Below are 24,017 nucleotides of genomic sequence, written 5' to 3' on the forward strand. Positions count from 1 at the left end.
CTTAAGTGCATCAATAAAAAAGTGCTAGTTACCCCATTCTTCCTCTCCAGTATCTACTTACATTTTTCTTACGATATTCAATCTGGTACATCCAAAAATTCTCCATCTCAATTTTGGTGTTGTTTGACTCTAACTAATGTGCAAGCCACTCCACCTGAGAAACCTTCCTCGCTACTGTGCAGAGAGATTTAGTAACAGAACTTGTAAAAGGAGAGGATTGTGTTACATCTAGCTTATCCAGGTCAATTCAGCTGTTTACTACATAGCTCACGAACACATATGTAACTGACACTGAAGCATCTCTAAATACAAGCACTTGCTCTTGCTTTATAAAAGCAGTGATGTTTTACATGCTTTTAGCAGCAGATCACCTGAAAAAAGTATAACTTTTGGGTCACATAATCACACACAAGGCTGGGACAGAGGGGATGAAATCATAGAATCATAGAGTCATAGAATGTTTTCTCTTGGAAGGGACCTTAAGATCATCTAGGTTCTACTGCCCCTAGATCAGCTTGCTCAAAGCCCTGTCCAACGCTTGAACACTTCCAGGGATGCAGCATCCACAGCTGCTCTGGGCAAACTGTGTCAGTGCCTCATCACTCTCACAGTAAATAACTTTTTCCTTATATTTAATCTAAATCTACTTTCTGACAATTTGAAGCCATTCCCCTTGTCTATCACTGCATGCCCTTGTAAAACATCCCTCTCCTAGCCCTCAGTACTCTTTAGGTACTGAGAAGCTGCAGTAAGGTCTCCCCAGAGTCTTCTCTACTCCAACTCTCTCAGGCTGTGTTCATGGAAGTGCTCCAGCCCTCTGATCATCTCCATGGCCTCCCTCTAAACTCACTCCAGCAGGTCCACATCCTCCTTATGTCACGGTTCCCAGAACTGGAATCAGTAGTCCAGGTGGGCTCTCACAAGAGCGGAATAGAGAGGCAAAATCACTTCCCTCGACCTGCTGGCCACACTGCTTTTGATGCAGCCCAGGATATCATTGGCTTTCTGGGCTTCAAACGCAGTTTATGTTCAATCTTTCACCCCCCAGTATCCTCAAGTCCTTTTCTGCAGGGCAGCCCTCAATGAGTTTTTTCTCCCAGTTTGTATTTGTGTTTGGGATTGCCCCAACCCAGGTGTAGGACCTTGAATCTGGCTTTATTGAACTTCATGAGATTCTCACAGATCCCCTTCTCAGGCCTGTCCAGGTCCCTCTGGATGGCATCCCTTCCCTTTCTTCAGCAAAATTCACTGAAGGTACAAAACCAGAGATTTTCATCTAAGCAGTGACTCTGTACCTCTGTCAAAGTCTTTGAAGAAAAATTCCTACCTGTTACTGTTATATTACTGTCTCAAATACAAAATAAAAATACAGCTAGGACACATAGAAGTTTAGATCTGACACAGAAAAGTTCAAGGGAGCAAACTATAAACATAACCAACAATAAATGTAACTGAGCCTGTTAGGGCAAGATAGCCCTTTATTTTGCCCATTTCAAAGAATCTCTTGGCCACATGAGCCAGTAGCAGTAACCATGAAGTACCCCAGTCACACTTTTTGAGCAGGTAACTTCTCTTTGAATAAAATCTTATCTGTATGGACTCTGATTGTCCATCAGGTCACACATACACGCTTTGTAGGTAAGGTCTGTCCAGCACCATGCATGCTGGATGGAAGACTTGCAGCACAGCAGGGCTCCTGGCAGCTGGTTGAGCGCTGGATGTTTCTCTTCTCTTGAGTATGGACTTCCTTAGCTGTACTTCCACTTGAACTTCCAGTAACAATGCAGTTTTATGCATCAGTTTGAAAAAAATCAGTGTAGATCTCTCCTGTGTTTTCAAAAGTGTGGTTCTAGTTTTCAACAGCACAGAAAAACCCTTGAAATTACTTTCATCTGTCAATAATTAAAAAAAACCTAAAAACCAAAAAAATATTCAAGAGGTTATGTATCCAGTGCTCAATGTAATTTAAAAGCCTGTAACTCATCTGGGAGTGTTTGTCCTCAAGCAGACTAATTGATAAAGTTAAGCTTTCTTCTGTGTAACTGATGAATAAAACTCTTTTGTATTGGTTTGGTTTTTTAATGACTTTTGGTTTCAGGCTTTTGAAACTTTTTTTCCATGTAAACTTAAATCTGTGGCCTCATGTAGATGACAGAAAGGTGACCTGTAGTCTGTGTGCTCAATCAACAGTCTCAAAAGGTCTGCTCGGAAAAAACCCCAAACAATATACTATCACTATAAGCTCATCTTTACTTCATTCTTTCCTTTCTCTTTTTCCCCCCTCTTAGTTCATCTATTACTGAAGCGTGCTTAATTATTTAGAAAACTTCTCTATGGCCTTTTTAATAATACATTGCTCCTGCTGTGGAAAAAGTGAAGCAAATTCATCTCCATGCAAACACTTCACTTCTGGAGTCATAAGAACTGAGAAAATCCAGCAATTGAGAACTCAAAGGTTGAAATAAAACATATGTAACCAAAAACAACAGAGAAGTAAAACAATGCAGCTCAGTTCTGTTCTATCTGGAAGGCTTGTCTTTAGCTCTAAATTTCTACTTCACAAATCTAAACCACCCATGTATGTGGTTTTACTTTATATTAGGGTTTATTCTTTATGTTAGGGTTTATTCTATCATCATACCACCTCCAGTGTCTGCAAAGGAACAGAGACTGTGAACACCAGTGACCAGGGCTTTGCAAAACTGAAGTCTTGGCATGCAGAACAAACCATCCCCTGCAGGTCAGCAAAACTCGGCTTTCAGATCTACAGCCCCACAGATAACAGACCTCAGAAAAAGGTCATGGTGTCTTGTTCTTAAATGCCCTCCAAACCACTGCTTCCTCCTGATTATGGCAGAAGTGAAGAAGGCAGCCTGCTTCTATTCTCTTTAAATCACAGCCCAAAAAATTCTACTTGAGTTTTTGTACCTTTCAGTGCTTTTCTTATCAGGTCTCTGTACTTCCGTAACTAAGCAAGCCGCTCTTCTCAAAGCCCTACAACATTTGAAAGTCCCTTCTTAAGACCTGCCATGCAGTTTAAATACCAGAATATTTCATTGCATTTTGAATTATCTGCTATGCAAAACTACACTCTTTTCGACTTGAAAATGTTTCATCCTCAAGTACAGATCATGCATTGCATGTCTTCTATTTAAACCTTTAAACACCACAATTTCTGTGCTTGGCTAGGTGCATTCACTGCAAGTTTCCAGTGGAGAACCTGACAGGTAAGAATGATGAGCAAGAGCTGCCTAAATGAGATATGGGCCTTCCCTTCCAATGAGGTAACTGTGTGCATCTAGAAGAACGTATTTTCCTGAAGGATCTCCTGCTTCACTGCTCTTGGGCACATGCATACCACAAACTCCATGCTTGAAACTTTTCACAGCTCCAGCTACAAACTTTATTCACTGTGGTGTAAAGGCTAAGAGAATTGGGATTGTTTAGCCTGGAAAAGAGAAGGCTTCAGGGTGACCTAATTGTAGCTTTCCAGTACCTGAAGGGAACCTAAAAAAAAACCTGCAGAGGTACAAGAGTAAGTAGCGACAGGAAAAGGGGGAATTGCTTGAAACTGAAAGAGGACAGGTCTAGATCATGTATTAGGAAGAAATTATTTCCTGTGAGGGTGGTGAGACACTGAAACAGGTTGCCCAGAGAAGCTGTGAATACCCCATCCCCAGAAGTGTTCAAGGTCAGGCTGGATGTGGCTCTGAGCAACCTAGTCTAGTGGAAGGTGTCCCTGCCCATAGCAGGAGGCTTGGAACAAAATCTTTAAGGTCCCTTCCAACCCAAGCCATTCTGTGATTCCATGATTCTATGTGTGAACAAAATCTCCCCCATTTCACACTCAGAAAACACAACCTAACTGTATTTCCATGGTCTTTTCCATTACAGGTCAGTTTCCTGATGTCACACTTGCAGCTCTAACTGCCATTGTATTTGAAAAAGAGATCCTTGTTGAGGCCATATCCAAGTGATGGTCTGCTTTGGTTTAAAAAGTTTCTGATAAACAGACTTGAGAAAGATATGTCAGTTGTACACATCTCATATGTGTGGCAAACATTAAAAAACCCTCTTACTGCCTTTATTCAAAAGACACTGAGGATTTTTCAGCTTTTATCAAATACACAACTCCCTTCCCACAAGCTAGATGTCCAGACCATCTCTTATTCAAGAGAAAGCACATGTCACTAAATCAGGGTGCACAAGGCACGTGGCAGCTGATACTCTAGATTGTTAAATATTAAACAGGTAGCTCTGTACACTATTTATTTATTCACAGAAGCCAGCTACCTGCATCACAAGACTACCAGAGTTTATTACAACAGAATAATCCATGGGCTGTGAGAAATTTTCTTCTTCATGTATCTACCAAGCGTTTCTTTTGAGGAGAAATACATAGGAATGACTCATATTCTTGGTAGGTTACCTGTGAATAAACCTGAAATCAGGACATCTTAAGTGCAAATGGATAGAGTGATCTGTATCTTTCTTACCATCACAGCCATTGCATGTCTTTCCTAACAGTCCCAAACTATACCCAGCTGCAGGTTAGCAGAATATTTCTGGGTTGTTAGCTTCTCAAAATAGTCTCTGGACAGTTCCAATTGGTATTTTACCAAGCATTCTGCTGTGAATGTATCACTCAAATGCTCAGCACTGGGAAGTAAAAGCCACTTTCTTGCAAAAAAAGGCAAAAGTAGTTGTATCTAATGAGTCTCAACTGAACGTTTCTGACTCCCTGGCTTCATTGGTCTCCAGTGGAGAGCTCCTAGCTAAATAAAAAGTGACTGCTACTTGGACCTAAAGAGGTCTTATCAGTTTCAATATCATACAATTAAGAACACAAAAGTATTACAAATATTTTCAAGTAAGTTCTATCTCTAAAAGGAAAATTGTTTTGCTAAAAAATATAAGGACAATTTTCAAAGTAGACCTGCAAAATAACTGAAGGTAATAAAAGCATCCAATTTGCATTATTTATCTGCAGCTCCTTGATATTTCTGAGGTAAGAAAATAGTGTCTGCCTAAAGATAAAAACAGTCTTACTTCAAGGTCAGTGTTACAGATCAGAAAGAAAAACATCTTTGGTCTGGTTGGCATAAACTAATTGGCCTCAGGTCCTGTCCTCTTTTTTCTCAAGAGAGACAAAAATAAAATTTATGATTATATGAATGGGCTTCACTATATTTTTATTACAATTGACCACTCATGGTCACTTAGTCAAGACAGTCTTTTTTTGCCCAATGTACAGCTACGTAATTCCACAAATGCTTTGTTAAAGAAAGTAGACTGTTCCTGAGTTGCCAACTGAATTAAAGAATCCAGTAAAGCAAATACATACCTCATCTTCAGCGAAAAACAAAATTCCTACACTGACCCAAGTTCCTTCTACGTCTTTCCCTCAATCTGCTATAGATCTTCTAAACTGTTTGCCTAATTCACTTCCTCGCTCCAAGAACACAGATTGTCTGTACATCTACAACCATCATTTATCTTCTCAGTGAGCTATACTGTCATTAGAGATCACTGTTTTGATTGCAGCCAGTCCTGAAAATCTAAGTGAGGTTCTTATCTGACGTGCTGTGGAAAATATCAAACAAGAAATTAACTTTTGGTGCAAAATGGGAACCTCTGTGTACTTCAATATCTAATCTGTGCAGAGACCAGCAGAAACACCTGTTTTGTCGCTGTATCAGCACACCAGGCTGAGTCACATCAGCATATCTTAGAACAGTTAACTTCTGCAAAATGCAGATAGATTTTGTAGAGCAGCTGAAGCACCTTCAGGAAGGCCTTGATGCTCTCAGGATCCTCAGCCTAATGTCACAGAGACCATCACTGTACTTGGTGTTACAATCGATCAGGAAGCAATAGGAAGTTCTTCGATCCTCCAAGCAAAGACAACACTTACAAATATAGACAATATGGTAAACAAAATGTATAGCAAAGTAATGTGATTGATTTGAAAAAGGGGAGAAAAAGAATTACAGCTTTTGGAATTTTTTTAATAAGTCAAAAATAATTGTGTCCCATAAAGAATAATCTGAGATTTCTTTAGCCCTCATATGACTGCTAATCAACTCTGTAAAAGACATAATTTTTAAAATATTAGTAGAAAAAACTTTTGCAATATAGGTTTGGTTTCGTAGGTTTTGTTTGTTTGTTTGTTTGTTTTCTTGTTTTTGGGTTTTTTTGTGTGTGTGTGTGGTTTGTTTTTTTTTTAATGTTCAATAAAACTAGTAAGAATCAGGAAAACAATTCAAACCTACTTATCACTGTGTTTCCAAAAAAATTTAAATCTAGATGCTATGTCTCAATCAGCTTGCATGTTTTTTCAGCAACTCAAACACCATGCTCCAAAAATCTCTTCCCATTTGTAGAATACTAGTCTTCATAATTTTGAAGGCAGATAAAGAAACCAGAAGCCTGTCATAGAAATACTGGGTATGTGATATTTTTTCACCATCTGAATTCCCTTTGCAATGGCTGAGGTGTTTTAAATAGTTCTGATGCATTCTTAAAGTTACAATAATTCAGTTTAAAACACCAAACAACACATTAAAAGTTCTATTTTTGGTGTTCTTCTCAAAAAAAAACAAGGTCAAAAAAACATTCCACAGCAGTAAAGAGGATAGAGCAAATGTTTGCAGTGCATTTACCCTTTCAGTAATAGCCTAGGAATACATAATAGACTATTTTCAGTCAGTAAATGTAGCCCACCAGCTCTTTTCATATTAGGCATAAATTTAATGCAGTTAGCAGTTGGTTTTGAGTTTATTTTATTAAAAATGCAGAAAATTCATAAAACTTGGAGTACATATTTTCTTACAGACAGCTGGAACCACAATTTGGGAAACAATTCTGATCCAAGTTAATCCTCATGCCAAAAGTAAGGATTTCAGAAGTGCTGATGCTATAAATCCAAATGATGGCCTTTGATGCTCAGGTTGCTGGAGAGTGAATACATTTTACAGTGATAATGTAATATATTGAGGTTCATAACCTATTTCTAGAGCCTGCAAGTGGACATGCAACTTTTCTGGAATATAACTCTGAGCTACAATACCACCATACAGAATATTAATAGATTTCTGACAGAATTGTTGGGATTATGTGACAGAAGATGAAACTTAAAAACCTAGAATTAATAAAAACACACAAGGATAGATAATAGAAAAGGAAGTGTTTGGTAGCTATTCTAAAATACCCCATGGTAGTAAAAAATGTAACAGCACTTGTTTCAGAAAATACAAGTAAAGAGCTCTGTGTAACAAATCCAGTATACCTGGGGTCAGCAGTGTTTAATAAAGAAAGATTTGGCTACCAGATAATGCATGTGGTTATTTCTCTCGTGCTCTCTAGAGTACAAATTTAAAACAAAGCACCACATACTTTCTCAAGAATGAGACACAGAACAACACATGTGCCCTTCTTCACTGTCGTGCATGTCACAATTAAAGGAACGAGGCATACACAATCTGAGAGCCAAAAGCTTTGTATACTCACATCTCCATCTAGTGGTCTCTGGTCGTCAGAATCCCTGGATGGACTGATGTCCTGCCGCATCACCCAGATAGGCTCCTTAGGTTCATCAGGGGTATAAGGAGAACGGATGGTCCTTGTCTTCACTTCCTCAATAGCCTCTTTAATATCCTTGATGGCCAGTGAAATTGCATCTCTCTTTTCCTTGCTGTACCTCTGTACAGATTCTCCTGAGCTGGATGTAACTCGAGAACCAGATGTGAGCTGGCCATTACTTTCATGCCCACCACTGACAAGAGCCTGACCATGCTCCAAACTCTGCTCTGACTCTGGCATGTCTTCAGCTGCCTTGTCTAAGCTCTGGGAGCTCATGCTCTGCTTCACCTCTGCTACAATCTGATCAATGTCCTCCTCCTGTTCATAGCTATCCATTCTTGGGTAGGGTGCAAATTCTGCTTCCTTTTCAGGGCTGTCAGACTCTCCATCCGATCGCTCATCGTAGTGGTGAAGGCGGGCACCAAGTGCCTCCTTACGGTAATTGTCGGCTTCCTCCCTTTCCCGCTCATACTGTTGGATCCCCTCCCTAACATCAAGGTCTGGTGTATCTCCTATTTCCTCATATACATGCTCCTGCAGTCCATAGTCAGCGTAAGCCTCAGCATACTGCTCATCCTCTCCTCGGTGGAAGAGACGATGTGTGTAGACATAACCTGAGTAGGCCGCATTCATGGCTTCCTCGTGCTCAATGGAATGGAAGTGTAAGTGATTGGGCAATGTTCGGTTATGAATGGCCTCGCCATGCTCAGCCTCAGCGTTCTCCGTGTACTCCTCAGACTCCGGCCTGTACTGCACCGCATACGCGCTCTCATCCTCATTCTCCTGCACCCTCTCTGTGTCGTAACTGTCCTCCACCGTGGCTATCACATCCCCTTCTGCAGTATCCGTGTGATTGTGGAAACCACTCTCCGTGCTGGCTGACCGAGCTAACATCCCTTCCTCCTCCTGCCCAGACAGGCCCGCTTGGATGCTGTTTGTATGCCTTGGATAGCGAGTCACATACCTCTGCTCCTCTTCCACTTCTGAGTGCTCCAAATCAGCCTCCACTGACTCATTCACTGCTCCATTCGCTGGCTCTTCACTGATCTCCCCCTCAGGTGGTCCAACCAAATGGTTCATGGCAAGTTCTGTAGGGTAGGTCACTTATTCTACTGACATTTTGTCTATCACAGCTGGAAAGAAACAAACAAAAAATACCTCTGACATTACTCTTAAAAAAACCCTGGAATCAATAAGCAGAAGCAACAAAGGCACCCTTCCTTCCCCATAAGACAAACATTTGACTTGGTCAGCTCTCCAGTAAGACAACAGCCAGCACAACAGTATTATCTCCCATGCAAATACCTCCAACAGCAGCAACCAGAAACAATACTGCTAGGGACTGAACTTCTCACTTCTGTGGACAAATTCCTGGTGCAAGAATCATTTCCGAGCAACTCTTGGCAGTGGCATTTCAATGATGCTGGCAGGTGTATATGAGAAAAGCTAACTTTTGCCAGAAGCTCCACCATGGCAGAGATACAACAGAAGTATTTCACCTTTGCTCCAGCACTCTCCCTGTAGCTCACTAACTCAGAGCAACGGAAAGAGGTTGTAATGTAAAACAACAGATTTAGTCCTGTCACAGGAGCCTGCAATTGCTCAGATACAGGACATTCGACAATTCTTCAGTGTCTTGGCATCTTAGCTAAGATACCTGAGCTAATCACCCTCTGCACTTTTGAAAAATCAATAGAAATGAAAGTGCGCTCTCAGGTTATCTGAAGCACCTGTTTCTTCTCGCGAGAGAAGCACGTGACAACTATACATAATCAGTTAAAATGGCTTTTTTCCTAAAACATGGAGAACACTTTACTAATATTCATAACCATGACACATTGAGACTAGTGAGGCATCTTAGCTTTGCTGACTTCAAGTAAAAAAGATTTCAAGCTTCTACAAGTTTCACAGGGCAAGCAGGCCGATCTAGCTCTTAAAGTTTCATTTTTATGTAACGTCTTCAGCTATTTTGAACCTTACCTTATGCTTTTAAAATGCAGTGTCATGAAAAGGACACACTATATGCTTTTAAGTTCGTGAACCAAACCACATATCCGTAAGTAAAATACAGCTCTAGCCTGTGACTTATTGCTAAGTACTAAAGAAAAGGTACCTATTGGAAGACTTCTGACCTGAAGGATCCATAAAAGCATATGTCAATTACCAACTAAAAAAATTAATGTGAATGTGAAATAGAACTTGAATCAAATCTAGTAAACAGAGACAGGGAGGCTCAGGTGGCACTTTGCTGACTAAATGAGATCTGTGCAGAAGAGCTAGTGGGAATAACTTCCTGTGATGAGAAAGCAAAAGTAATTTCAGTTGCCCTCTATTAGAAAAGTTGAGAGGTATGCAAGGCTAGATGTGAGCCACTTGAACTACACTTCCATGGGAAATCCAAAGGGTACAACTTCCAGCTCAGTGAACACTTGTTGTCTTTGTTACACCCCTAATGTTTTAGCCTTATAAACTTAGGAGTTCTAAAAAAACCCCCAAAGAACCAAAATCAAAAGAAAGAAACAAACAAACCAAAAGCAAATCCAAACCAAACCAAACCAAACCACAACAACAAACCACAAAAACTACAAAACAAACACACAAAACCCCCCAAACAAACAAACCACAACAAACCTAAAATGCATCTTGGTCCTGATTCCAGACTTTTTCATTTTCAGAAACTGCTCATACACAGCTTTCACAAACCTAGTGTGCTGTGTTTAACCTCTAAGACTTGTCTTTCCCATTCTCATCATAATGAAGAAAATATAGTATATAAAAAATGCACTTGTAAAATAATAGCTAATCAATCCCATTAGCTAAGCAGATAAGGATGTTCTACACAACCTAACTGTTTTTCAAAATAACTAAAAAAACCCTCAGTTTGCTTTTTCCAGCTAAGGAAGATGTGTTAGTAAAAAGGTTTCCATGACAAGATAAGGTCTTGTCCAAGTAAGACTTTCAAGAAGTTAGAGAGAATGGACATCTTAGAAGTGTGTATGCAGGTGTGCACCAGAACTAACAAACCACTCTCCTCCCTGCAGCATATGATATGTTATTTAAGTAAGCAAGAACACTAATACTGGAGAGATTTACATTTTTAGCACACAAAAAAAAGAGTGAAGATGCCAAGGCATAACAGCCCTTTGAAAAGTCCTTCCCAAGGAAGATTACTATTGAGGAATACATTTGGTGTAGGCAGCTCTGTTTTCAGCTTGCAGCATGAGATATAGGTGGAGCTCTGGGTGGCAGGAGCCACAGGCAAGAGCCATGAATTGCTGAGCCTTTGCATAGACAAGAGCACCAGTAGCACCAGCCAGGTGGATGGACACCAGGAGACACAGCAGGAACTAAAGACTCAGGAACAAGAGTGAGACTTCCATGCACTTGGACTGTCAGGGGATAAAAGCCCAGGGGGTTCTTTGTTAGGGGTCCCTCCTTGGAGGCCCCAGGTCCAACTGTTTGTGTGTTGCTGCACCATGAATAAGTGGCTCTGTGGAATGAGACATCTGCTGTGGGAAACCTGGGGTCGAACCAGTAAGGAAATCTGGTCTAATTAAGTAAGAATGGGTGGGGAGTCAAGGGGGGACCTGTCAGGTCACTGGAGCCGCCCACTGCAAAGGGGCTTTGGTGCCAGCAGTGAAAGTCTCTGGTGGTGGGAGTGTGACAGCCAGAGAGCCTCATGAATGGTCAGACTGGGAAGTTTTATTAACATTGCCTGCTTTTAACCAAGTCAGTTATAAAATTTCCACTCTTTTGCATGTAGACAGAATTAGGCTAAAGTAGAGGACTGTTTAAAAAATCTGCCTTAAATTTGTTGCATTCAAAATAGCACTAACTCATATCTAAGTGTCATTGGTCACCCACAGAAAAAGGGTAGTGCTAGTTGAAAGGAATGAAGTTACACATAAACACAAGATTACGATCAATTTTTTGAAATCTTATCACATGTATCCTGACACATCTTTAGCTGAGTTATGTTTTTAGAAAAGAAGGCAAAAAATCAACCACATGAAGATATCTCAAGTCAAATAAGTCAAATTACTCAAGTATCAAATGCCACAATGCTTAAGACAATAAAAGTTCTGATAATAGCTCAAAACATGTCATCCCACTTTAGAATTCTTACTACAAGATTGCAACATCATGCATTCTATGGACAGGCAGCATCATTGACATGTCTAGCTGTGAGAAACAAATTACAAACCATACAAAAATATTGCTAAGTACCATCTAAGAGACCCAGCATTTTCCTTTTGCAAAGTGCAAGTCCAAATTCCCACTTGTAAAATTGTCCTTGGTCGAAGAATTCTCTCAGTTTAATTTCAAATATTGATATCCTAAAATTTTCAAAGTTGTGTCTTTTGAAGGGAGGAGGAGAAAACACTACGCTTTACTTAAAACTTTTTACTGAAAAAGGTTCCTTCTGTTTGCCTTTCCTCCTATAAATAAAATTAAACTAAACTTCTTAATTTTGCAAACAATAAAATATTATTTTTAAATCTAAAAAAATTTAATCATTAGAAAATAAGTTTACTTAGAAAATTGTAGATCTGAATAAATGTCCTTAAGTCACCTACGCCCCTGTAACCTTCAATGAAAAGTAAGCTTCTAAATCAAGAACATTTATTTTACTGTTTAACAATCAGTCTTTAGGACAGTAATTTAAAGAACACTTATTAAGACTGAGGGTTAGAAGTACTAAATCTCTTTTCATACATGGTAGCTGGAAGACTACTAAAATCCACACCTTTTATTCTCAGCAGCATTTCCCTCAAGCAAATACAAGGTCTGCCTGATTTTTCTCACCAGACCTTCAAAAAGCACTTTATTTCCTGCAAGCAAAAAAAATCAATAACCCACATAAAATGCCCCAGACAGAAGAGAATATAAGCAAGAGAGGTCATCCAACCTTGGAAATATAGACACAACACCTATCTGAACAATATTATAGTCTCATATTAATTACCCAGAACAGCAGCTGTGCTCCAGTAATCAAACATATATGAGAAAGTGCTCTGTAAGCACTCTTTCACACAGGACTTGATGGATGACTCTGTCTTCACAATAGAGAAATCAGAGTTTGATTACTACTACAACTAACTCTTTATTGAAGGTTAAATGACCTTCCTGCCTGTAAAGAAAAAAAAATAAATATATCCATATATTTCTCATGCAACATGAAGAAAAAGTTGGAAGTTTCAGAATTTTTCTCTACTACTTCATATTAAAAAAGAAGCATTTAAAGCACCACCAAAGGGCAGACCAACATCTTAGAGCAAGAACACAACATGCATGCCCAGTGCTACTCAGGAAAAGATACACAGTAAGAAAAGGTGAAAGTGTGAGTGATCAGATTCCAATTTGATTTGTTACTTCTTACCCAAGTCCAGATGCATAATTGTTTGGTTTCCAGTATACACAGGTAGAAATAAAATTATTATTATTACTACTATTACTATTATCATTCCAAATAGGACTTTAAGGTTTATTTTATAAGAGCATCATGCATCATATTTCCACAGTTCAATTCTGACTTGAATAAAAGCTCATACTCTTGATATGTCTGTATATTATAGTTACTGTCTCAAAACAAAGCTGTGTGCCACATGGAACTAAGACTATAGACACACACACTTTTTTTCTGTCATATACAGGATAACAAGATAACTCAAGTTAGGAAGGCACCACAGGACGTATCCAGTCCAAACCCTGGCCAAAACACAGCCAGCTTTGAGCTCAGAACAGATTGCTCAGGGCTTTATCCAGTTGGGGCTTGATAACCTCCAAGGCTGGTTATGGCACAGCCTGTATAGGCCCCGACTCCAGTGTTGGACTGTCCTTGTGAGGAAAACATTTCTTCCTTACAGTTAGTTTCAATTTCCCCTGTTTCAGCACGTCCCAGTTGTCTCCAACACTCCCTCCCACCACAGAATACTGTGAAGAGCCCGCTGCATCCCCTCCATCCCCTGAGCTGTTGTTGGGTGACCCCGAAGCCATCCCTGCTCCCAGCTGAACCAGCCCTGGTCCTGTAGCCTCTCCTTGCAGGGCAAGGGCTCCAGACCCACTGTCTCAGTGGCTTCCCATCATCTCCCTGCAGTGTCATTCCTCTATCAGGGACCCAAGGCAGAGGCAGTACCCAGGTGGGGTCTGGCAGGTGCTGAGCAGAGGGGATGATCCTCATGCTGCCCTGCTCTCAGGATCGTGTCTGTCTCAAACTGCCCCAGGTGCTGCTGACCCTTATTTTGCTGTGTGGGCCATGTCCCAGAACTGCTACTTGGCTCCACCAGCCCCAGTCTCTATCCTTGAGAGGGGTATTTACTACTTTTTTTATTTTCATTAATTATTTCACTTATAAGAAGCATAACTGTTTCCTCTTATTTTGCAGAACCTTCACAAGAGAAAATTTAGTATGGCAGTTGAGTGTCTGAACAAAGAGTTTTGTCTTCCCTAAAAAACTTCAGCCATATTTACCCATGTCTTCCACGAAAAAATAGCTATTCTTTGAACATATTTACCCATAACTCCAAATCACACTAGAAGCACAGAGACCTCTATCTGGATTTTCAAAGGCATCTCACCTCAAGTGCAAGTTTTCTTGGCACGCTCTCTGAAGAATTTCACAAAAAAACCTCTGTTTTTCCAGACTTCAGCAATGCACCAGTGTTTCACTTCTACAGATCTTAACAAGACATATGAACACAAGCTACCTCTCAAAAAATCCAACACATATGTCTTTGAGACACATCTTCAATCTTTTTTTTTTTTCTTTAAAAAGCCTCTATGGTATGAAATTGCTGAGAATTTAACAGCATATGCAGTGCCCACTTAGAGTTCTCCATTTCTCCTGTGTTAGATACCTCTCAAAACACATTTAACTTTTCTTCCCTTCCAAATCACATCTTTTCAGCAAATATGCAGCTTTCAGGAAAACCAAGTTAAACAAGAGACAATGAAGTCCAGCTAGTTAAGTCTGTTAGTTTCATCAGCTTCTTAAGGCTGAGACAAGTGAGTCACAGAATACTGTTTCAACTCAATGAAATGGCACAGAGATAGTGCAGAAAGCCCCACAACTTCCTAGATTCTGTCACACAATCAGTAAACATATTCTGAGGCACTCCTTATTACCTGAGAGCTTCAAGCTAAGGATAATCCCTCATGAAAAGCAATTATGGTTCAGACAACACAGAATGAAAAGACCGTATTCTCCTTTATTTCCTTTTATTTCACAAGTTTCAAATTAGCTATACCTGAGTCAAGCTGAAAAACTGGGACAGATGGTATACAGAACTTGCTTGCCTTTCATAGTGTAACATATATTTAAAAATGTACCACTGGCTGGCAACTGTAACACCCAGCTACTGAAAACACCAGAATATACAATTCCCCCAACCCTCCACCCTGTTTTTATACTAGAAAAAAAGGAAACCCTCAAAACAGACAACTCTTATTTCAATTTTTATTTTTATTAGACTTACGCTTTACTACACGGTTTTTGACAAATGACTTTTCCAAGCCTTCCTAGAAGAAAGTCATTGTTAAAGACAACAAGGAAGATGTGGAGGTATTATTCAGAGTGGGGAAGAATGAGCCAGACTGAGAGATGAGGTAACTAAAATTCCCAAATACTTGATCACGGTAAGCATATCAGCTCTTCTCCATCCACTTCCCACCATTCAAAACAACCAAATTAACACTTTCTAACTACCATAAAATAAGCTCCTTTTCAAGGACCTGATGTATGCCTGGACTACATGACTGAGAAGAAGGTTTTAAGTATTGGCTAGTTTGTATCTTATTTCAGAGTGACAGCAAGATATCAGGGCCTGTATCTGCTTCCATTCACAGAATTTAGTAAGAGGATGTAAGGGTGGCAGGTTAGCAAAAAACTCATGAAGGAACAGTGAAATCCCACAAGCAAAGATATTTGATTTAAAGTCATATTTGTAGTCACAAGAAAAGTTATGGGGGAAAAAAAAAGAAAAAAAGAAGAAAACCTTAATGGTTTCAACCTGCAACATTCCTGGTTAAATGCTACTTCAGTAGATTCAATCTTGCAGGCACATAACAGGGGGGAAAAAACTTCACAAAAAACAAGAACTATGGCACAAAATAACAGATGCGAAGGAGGAGGAGGTAGGAATGCATAGATGTATTTTACAGTAGATTAAAATTAACTTTTTTTCTCCTCCTTACATGGACAGATTTCTATTCTATTTTCTGTTACCATTTTAGCCTACAAAATAAGTCCAATCTCATCTCCAACCATCAACTTCTACTAACACTCGCAGATCATTTTACTACTTCTATTTCAAGGACAAGTTGCAGATTTAGTCCACATTAAAAACAAAACAAAACAAAACAAAAAATCTAAGCTGCATGGTCCAGTTTATGAGTTTCCAAAGGCTTGAAGGAAAACTAATCTGTCACTTGCATTTTCTCACAAACTGGCAGCTGTGTTACAGTGTCCTACTGTAAACACAGCCCCACAGTCCTCCTCAAAACCACATGGAAGGATGTGACACATTTACTTCCAAGCACAGTTCTGAGTGATTAGGTAAAAAATTCTCAAGGACATCTTCCACCGTTATGACCTTTCTGAAATGTTGTGACCACTTGTCAGCACTACAGCACATGCAGCACTAGGCACTACACACCAGACTTTCATTTGCAGGAGGCCTGTCTGGCTAGACCAGCACCCATAAGCACTTGACTGGCCCGACCAGACATGTCTGCCTGTTTCAGGCTCCCCAACAGAATTTTTTTTCTAGCTCGAAACATTAACAATTTCTGCACCTTCAGTGACTTTGGAAGCAAGACACAGCCTGTGCTACTCCCCAGAGCTGACAAGAAAAGGGTTAGGGAGGACCCTAACCTCACTTCTCTCTGCACTGAGGAAGATCTTGACTGAGACCATTTTTCAGCACAAGCACATTCCTGTTAGTGGAACTAGCAGCTCCAAGATGACTACACATGAAATCTGTTCCCCAGCCACAGTTAAACACTAATGAAGGCTGGCATTCCTCCACATCTGCAGCTTGGAACATAACTTGAAGAGTATTAGTAATTGCACTGTACCCAGTTCAGGGTGCTCACGTGTCTCTCAAACGGCAGCTTGCTCAGAAATCACAGGCTGAGCAGGGAAATGGGAGCAATGCCTGTCTGCAGCCACTGGAGTCCCATCAGGGTAAGGAAAAAAACCCATCTGCTGACGCTAATTAAGATCACACACTGCTGCCAGATCATAAAAATCAAAAGCAGATGCATTCTATCAAAGCCACAAAGCTTTCCATATACTTGCCAGTCTCTGTGCACTAGGAAAACAAACTGACCAGAACAGAGTTACACAGGAGAGAGTTCAGAATAAAACAAAGAAAATTAAGGGGAGTCACCCAAACACACTTTTCACATCCCTATGCAACATTTACATCCACACAGACCAGTCCCAGCCAAGTAAATTATACAGACAATAGGTAAAAAGGGTATAGTGTAACAGCATTTAAAGATGCAGTGGTAAGGAAAACTTAAATAAATTTAAAATTTTCTAAACACATGTAAGGTGGCAGAGTACCTCTCCTGAAGTGCTTTTGTCTCCCTTCCAAATAGAACTGACATTTAAAAAAATTCAGATGGCTCACATTTCTGTAAAAGTAGGTAATTTTGTCTTTCTCTTTTTAAATAGCAATACTTAGATTCTAGTAGAAGAATATTTTCCATTTAAAATATTTTATTATGCATTCTTAACCTTATAAAATCCTTTTATATTATTAACACATTCAAATGGTGGAATTATAGTAAAGTGGCAGCTAAAAAGGGTGATTGTAAGGTAAAACACATTTTGCATGTGGAAGAACTTACAAGAAGAACAGTACAATCCTGAAGTGTTTCAAATAATTAAAACATATAGGTATAAATCTGTTAACATTTTTCACCTTTTCGCTTGCAGACAGTCTAACTGTCAAGGGCTCCTTTCACTTATTTTCAGAAGTTATTATTAAGGCAACGTATTTCAAAGACACTGATAACTCTTTCTCTCTAGGAAACAGATGCCCTAATTATTTTGCTTTATTATGTTTTATAAAGAGAAGATAAGAAGTCTCTTAAATGTTCCATGAAACCTACATAAGGGGGATTCTATATTCTGGAGATTATATATTCTGAAATTATTCTGGTTTATTCTTTTATTCCTTTTCAAGGAAAGACCACTCCTCCTACAACAGACTGTTTTTTTCTTCTGATATCCAAGCTTAAGTGTGGTATTTAACTCAAATTAAATACCATGCTGTTCTGGTCATCCATCAGGCAAAGAAACAGTTTGGACATCTCTTCAAATATCTGAGCTTTGTATATGTGACCTAACAAGAATTCACATGCTTATTTTGCTAATTTCCATTTCCTTTGCTCTATTACAGCATCCTTTTGGCTTTAATTTCTTAAATTCAGGGGAAAAAATACTGAGGCCGTGATCTGTCTCATAAAAATATGCTTTAAAATGAAGGTAGGAAGTCAATGAATTTACCGTAAACATGGAAGTGGATTTAAAAAGCAATTAAAATAATAAAGAACTATATATTTTTCATGGCTTTGGAGGTTGCTACAGGATTATGTTAGGATTACCACTTTACTACAGAATTCAATACTGTTTCAACTCAGTCAGGCAGATGGCTTCTGTCGGTATTAATTTTCATGGACTTCTCTGGACAAGTAATTTTTTAGCTCTAGAAAAGTTGTAAAGCCCATGCTGATCAGTAAATCCAACCTCCTGAAAAGCATAAACCATTATGATCCCTTAAACTCTTGCTTGCTTGAACTGCAGCATAAACCACTGAGACAGACCTGCAATTTTTAAAATTTATCAATCCCCAATATTCTTTCCATTATCCTACGTGACACTTACGTTAAGCTACCATGCTACAAGTACCTAGACATTCACTTTACCTTTTAAAATATTAGCACAACATACACTTCCTTAGTCTTCTGGGACTCTGGCATAAGAGTTACTAAAAAGTAAGAGTCCAAAATGCTCTTCTGGCACACCCTGCTAAGGACGTGAAATTAGTCACCTGAATAGAACACCTTTTACATACAAACACAGCCGGTCAACAGTAGAAATTTCACATAACCAAGTCTCAAGACTTTTAAACAGGACAGTTTTCTACGGACAGTTACTTGTGCAGATCATGAGCTCAAATACATACCATCCAAGCTCTGGAATCAGAAGTGACTCACTGCAAGCTGATGTTTCAAAATTTTAATTAAAGCCTACATGATTAAAAAAATCACCATCAGTTCTGGGAAAATACTGATGGCTCTTTCAGGTCAGGGTTTTGGCTTTTCTGGAAGTCTCTGAATTCCTACCTTCCAATTCTGATCAATTCTAGGGGAAAAAAAAGGCAAAAAAGGGAACAGAGAGGAAGTGGAAGAGCACGAAAAAAAAAAATCTGTAGTTTGTAAGAGTGAATAGATGGTCATCTACACTTGTCAGAGACAGTTTCTCAGAGTGGGTCTATTTGCGTTACAGTTTGGATCTGAAGTACGCTTCTGAAGGGCAACTTCTGATGGTCCCCACACACTGCACTTCAGTGCACACTGCAGAGCAGGCTTGGAGGTCACATAATGGATTTCTTTCAAACAATCATCAATTGGCAGAAAAGAGGTTTTGAGCTAAGAAAAGCAGATGGATAGCTGCAAAATAGATAAACACAACTAACAGCAAAAACCTAACAGAAAAAAAAAAAGATCACTGTAGCGACAGAAAAACTGATACATTACAAAAAAAAGAACACAGAAAAACCCTTTCCTTCCTGAAGGCTGAAACAAACTAAAAACCGAACCCACAAACCATCATCCAAATAAGTCTTTGTACTATGATATATAATTCTGCATGGTTTAGGAATAATAAAAGTAATCATAGTTCAGGTAACCAAGCATGCTGAGAAGCCAAAATACAGATTTATTTTACAGCTTATAGGAATAACAACATGCAGACAAATATTTAAAGGGCTCATCCAGGAAACCTGAACATTACAATGAAAAAAAAAATCAACAAGTTAAGGCCCAAAGAAGAAGAATCAACAAGCCAAGATCGATACTCCATACCTACTGCAAAGAACTAAGCCACTGAAAAACAGTAAAGGAGAATAAGCAAGAGGGAGTTTGTTGGGACCACACAGGGAACAACAGCACTTGAGTGACTACAAAACATCAGCCAAAGGCTGCTAAGCAGCAACAATATAGACAACTCCCTTGGCTCGCAGCTATAGCAAGTTCAGCCAAGCCCCATTCCCACACATTCCCCATGTCCCAGAGGGGTTGGCTTTGCCAGTATCAGGCTCTGTAGCATCATGGTCCACGTCTTCCTCACCTCAGTCCTGTTTCTGTGTATTAGAAAATGCAGCTGTAGCTCTAACTCTTTGCTACCTGCTTTGCCCAGAGGAATCTGAACTCCTGAAAATAACAATATTAAAGAAATATGGAAACAAACGGCTTCTGTTCTCAACCCTCATCCCTCCAAATAATTATTTTGGCCATATGCCAGAAGATTTTTCCTGTGCATGTACACCTATGGGGAAAGACTGGTCCCTTCTGCAAGAGCTCAGCCCGCCACCAGGGACAGTACAAATCCACATCCAGTCCAAGGCCTGCAGCACCAGCTGGTGCTGGGGCACTGCCAACCACAAACCCAAGCACTCCGATGACGGTATCGAAGGACCATCTGCCAGCACATTAGCTTCCCCAGGTTTCCTACCGAGGGTGGGGGGTTGTGGTATTTTTTTCAATAGATCATACTTCTTAGCCTTTTTGTCCCAAGGCCTGCATTTCTCCTCTCACCTCACAAAAAGACCCTGCCCAGAGTTACAGGCAATTGCACTGGTGTCTTCTGGCAAATCCTAAAACTACCCACTCTCCATCCCCTAAGGGAACCCAAGGCTACTAGAGCTCTTCAGCTGCACACTGCCACAACTGGTTGTAGGCTCCAAGCTTCCCAGTAGAAACACTAGCAAATCTGAGTCATAATTTCAGAAGAAACTACCTTGCTTTACCCTCCTGAGGTAACTACTACTGTAGCTGTTCTGTCCAGGGTGCAGTGCCAAGGTGTGGTGCAGTGCCTCTTCCCAGGGGAGAGGAGGTAGAAGAGTCAGAAAAGAAGGAGTGAAGTTGAGCATGGGAAAAAGTGAGGGAGGAGAGTAAGGAGAGTGTGTTTAGTTTTTGTTCTTGTTTATCACCATGCAGCTCTATTTTAATTGGCAATAAATTAATTTGCCCTAAAGCAAGTCTGTTTTGCCCATGACAGCAACTGACAATTCATTTCTTTATCTCAACTTACAAACTTCTCCATCTTATTTTCTCCCCAGTGTCCTGTTGAGGAAAGGGAGTACGAGAGAGGTAGGGGTGGTGGGGGGATGGCAGCCAGCCAAGGTCAATCCACCACGTGCTCACTGAAAAGAAAGAATGATTACAAAAGAAATATTAACACATATTCAACTCTAATTAATTCAACACACATATGGGGAGAACCAACTTCACATGAGTAGGTAACCAGGTTCTTCTCTGCAGTCTTCTCAAGTCCAAGCCTTCAAAAGTGTTCAATTCAGAAGAAAAAGTACATATAGGTTAGAGATTGCTAACAGGTACACCCTCTCATAGGAGAGGGTGGGGAAAATAATAATTTTTTTTTTCTTCTAAGTTTTTTCAGTACTAGTAAACACAGGTGGTATTCATAAAAATGCTACAAAAATGTCAATAAAATTGAGACTGAGAGGCATGTTGTTAGTCTTTTTACAATCCTCCAATTGTCTTGGCACTGAAAAGCTCATTTTAGAGACCAATCTGCAGCAATAAATTAAAAAAATCCTCTGAAATCACTTTGCCTAGCTTATTATACAGTAACATCTCTGATTTAAATCCTCAAAATTCTTATCTACACTTTCATGTATTTTTCTAAGGGCTAAGTCTTGTCTTCAATAAAATCTAATTGGAGAACACTTTACTTACACTTTTGTATACTTTCAGGTCTAAAGACAGTTTCTGTCACAAGTCTTCAAAAACAAAGTTTGACTACTTTCTATCCAATGTAGGACTATCAAAAAGGCAAAACCATTGTGCCTTTAATAAACAACAATTCAAAAGCAGTACAGATTAGTTGCCATAACTCTTGCAAGTTTTGTGAATGTTCTCTCTTCCACACCATTTTATCATAACTAGGTAAAAATACTTCTTTGCTGTTTTTTAACAGGAAGTTTTTCTAGATTTTCTGATGCAGCAAAACCCAAATACCATGATCTTTAGTACTCTCAAAATCTTTTGGGGCTGCTCTATGAAACTTGTTACCTTCAGCTGCCTCAGATGGCAACATATGGTATTACCTTAATAGAATTAGAAAAAGAAGCCAAAAGGTCAAATAACTTTCAGAATTCAAAATCAAGTAATTCTAAGCCCAGATTTATCCTTTCCTTCTATGAGATTTGCAATGCTTTATATCAGTTAAGTAAACTGCTGAATGGCAGGCATCATACACTGTGCTAAAAACAGACATCATTAGCAATATAGACACTTATTAATTTCTTACTGACAGGATTTTTTAAAAATAGACTGCATTACTGGGAATACCTGACTTCATCACTAAAAATATTACAGATGTTATTTCTGTCCTAAGAAGTTAATACTGGTAAAACTAACAAATTGCATTGAAGTTAACTTGTTGACTACTGAGTTAGTTTTTTGACATCTCTAGAGCTACATATAGAATTCCATATAAGTCCAAAATCCTGAATTCAGTTCAGTTTTTCTTGTAAGGAATATCAGATTATATGAAGTGCCAAGATGATGTCCAAATCTGATGAACTATTCAACAATGCCCTAATTAAGCTAAATGATGTATTATATCTGACTTTTGATGTAAAAATATCTTTTTTTGCAAACCAATTTGAAGTTTGAAAAGGGCAACGAGTTTAATAAGAATTATTTTCATGTAATTTGTTAGGTTATGTTTGAAGTGTCATTTTTTTAACAGGATAAAGAATCACTGGTGCATCTTGCAAATCACTGAAATATTCATGCACCTGAAGCAAACAATCTCCTTGGCTAAAAACCACATACTTGTCCTTATTCCAATATGTGATATCTGGTGCACTGAGGTTAAGTCAGTATATAAAATTCTCAGAAATAAGCGCTACCCACTTTGCAAGAGGAAATCAGTTTCTCCTTCAAATGCATTCCTAAACAGTTCTCTGCATTTATTTAAACAACAAGAGGGAACTATTCTGTGACTGTGCATTATTTCAGTAAGAGGAAAAGCAAATAACAAAACCAACCAATCAAAGCACTTCCTAAAAGCTTCAGTTGTTAAAATATGGCTTCTCATATACCTCAGAGTAATATGATAGTAACTCTTGCACCAAATAGACTGACAGATACTGGCATACGATTCTGCCTTCAAATATCTCACTGCAGAAATTTGTTTCATGTCTCTGCAATCCAAGCAGGTGAACAAAAAAAAAGAAACCACAACAACCACCCAGTTAAATCCACATCTTGCAAAACTTTTTGGCCCTATACGTGCACATTAGTGATTTGCAGATTTCACAGCAGAAAGCTTTTCTTGCTTATTAAAACAATTATAGGCATCTTTACAGCAAGAAAACCAAAAGATTCAGCTCTACGCCTTTCACCAAGATCCTACATTATTTCCTAGCAAATTAAATAGAAAGATTTCAGTAAGAAATGGATTGCATGCAAAGGAAATTGTGAACAAGAAGTCAATGTAGAGCACACAGCCTCACAATAGCTAAGGCCCTAGTAAGGAACTGTGACACCCCACAGCAAAAATGTGAAAAACAGGTTACCCTGCTGCTCTGGCACATGCCCCAGCACAGATGGTAAGAACCTCGTCATGATGAATTGGATCTAGGTAGAGATCGAAAGGAGAATAATTATATCCAGTAATTGAAAAACTTAAACCAAATCCAAGAAATCTAAGCTGGTAATAATACGTGAATTTTGGGCTGTGAAGCCGCCCACACGGAAATAATCCTGTTGATAATACTGCATAAGGCTTATGTTGCCCAGAGAACAACAGGAATCGTGAAATCTGAGTACGGATGTAGCAAAACTGGGACCAATTTAAGAAAAGTAATTATGAGAGGGCTGTTTCCTTGTGAAAAGTTTTGACAGAGACAAGGAGGTGCAAGGCTTTTGAAAAGCTCAGCCCAAACTCAGAATAAAAAAAGACTAAAGTAGCAAATGCCAAATCAAGTGGAGAAAAAAAGGAAGGTGGGTCTTCCAATAGTAGTTGTGTGGATAACTATAGATGGTAGTCATGCTGACATGTGGATTCAAGTCCACAAGAAGGCTGGAAGAAAATCCTTTGGAAGACATGCTGGACTCTCAACCATGTTTTTTTCTTAGGATTTTTATTCTTTTTTTTTGGCTGGGGGGAG

General features: G+C 39.2%; 1 protein-coding gene across 5 annotated transcripts in view; it reads right to left on the reverse strand.

Moving 5' to 3' along the window:
- Positions 1–24,017, reverse strand: part of APBA1 (amyloid beta precursor protein binding family A member 1) — an 81,103-nt gene that overhangs the window by 32,177 nt on the left and 24,909 nt on the right. For 4 of the 5 annotated variants that reach the window (XM_051789378.1, XM_051789373.1, XM_051789374.1 and 1 more), the window contains one exon: positions 7,510–8,714. In XM_051789378.1, coding sequence (XP_051645338.1) covers positions 7,510–8,661 — 1,152 coding nt within the window. In that variant the 5' untranslated portion in view covers positions 8,662–8,714. Of the gene's footprint in view, positions 1–7,509; positions 8,715–20,905; positions 21,147–24,017 lie in introns of those variants that run through there. The other variant, XM_051789377.1, reaches the window with a different exon arrangement.

The sequence above is a fragment of the Manacus candei genome, unplaced genomic scaffold (genome assembly GCF_025592945.1).
Source record: "Manacus candei isolate 608988 ecotype Guabito, Panama unplaced genomic scaffold, ASM2559294v1 h1tg000027l, whole genome shotgun sequence".
NCBI classification, from domain to species: Eukaryota; Metazoa; Chordata; class Aves; order Passeriformes; family Pipridae; genus Manacus; species Manacus candei.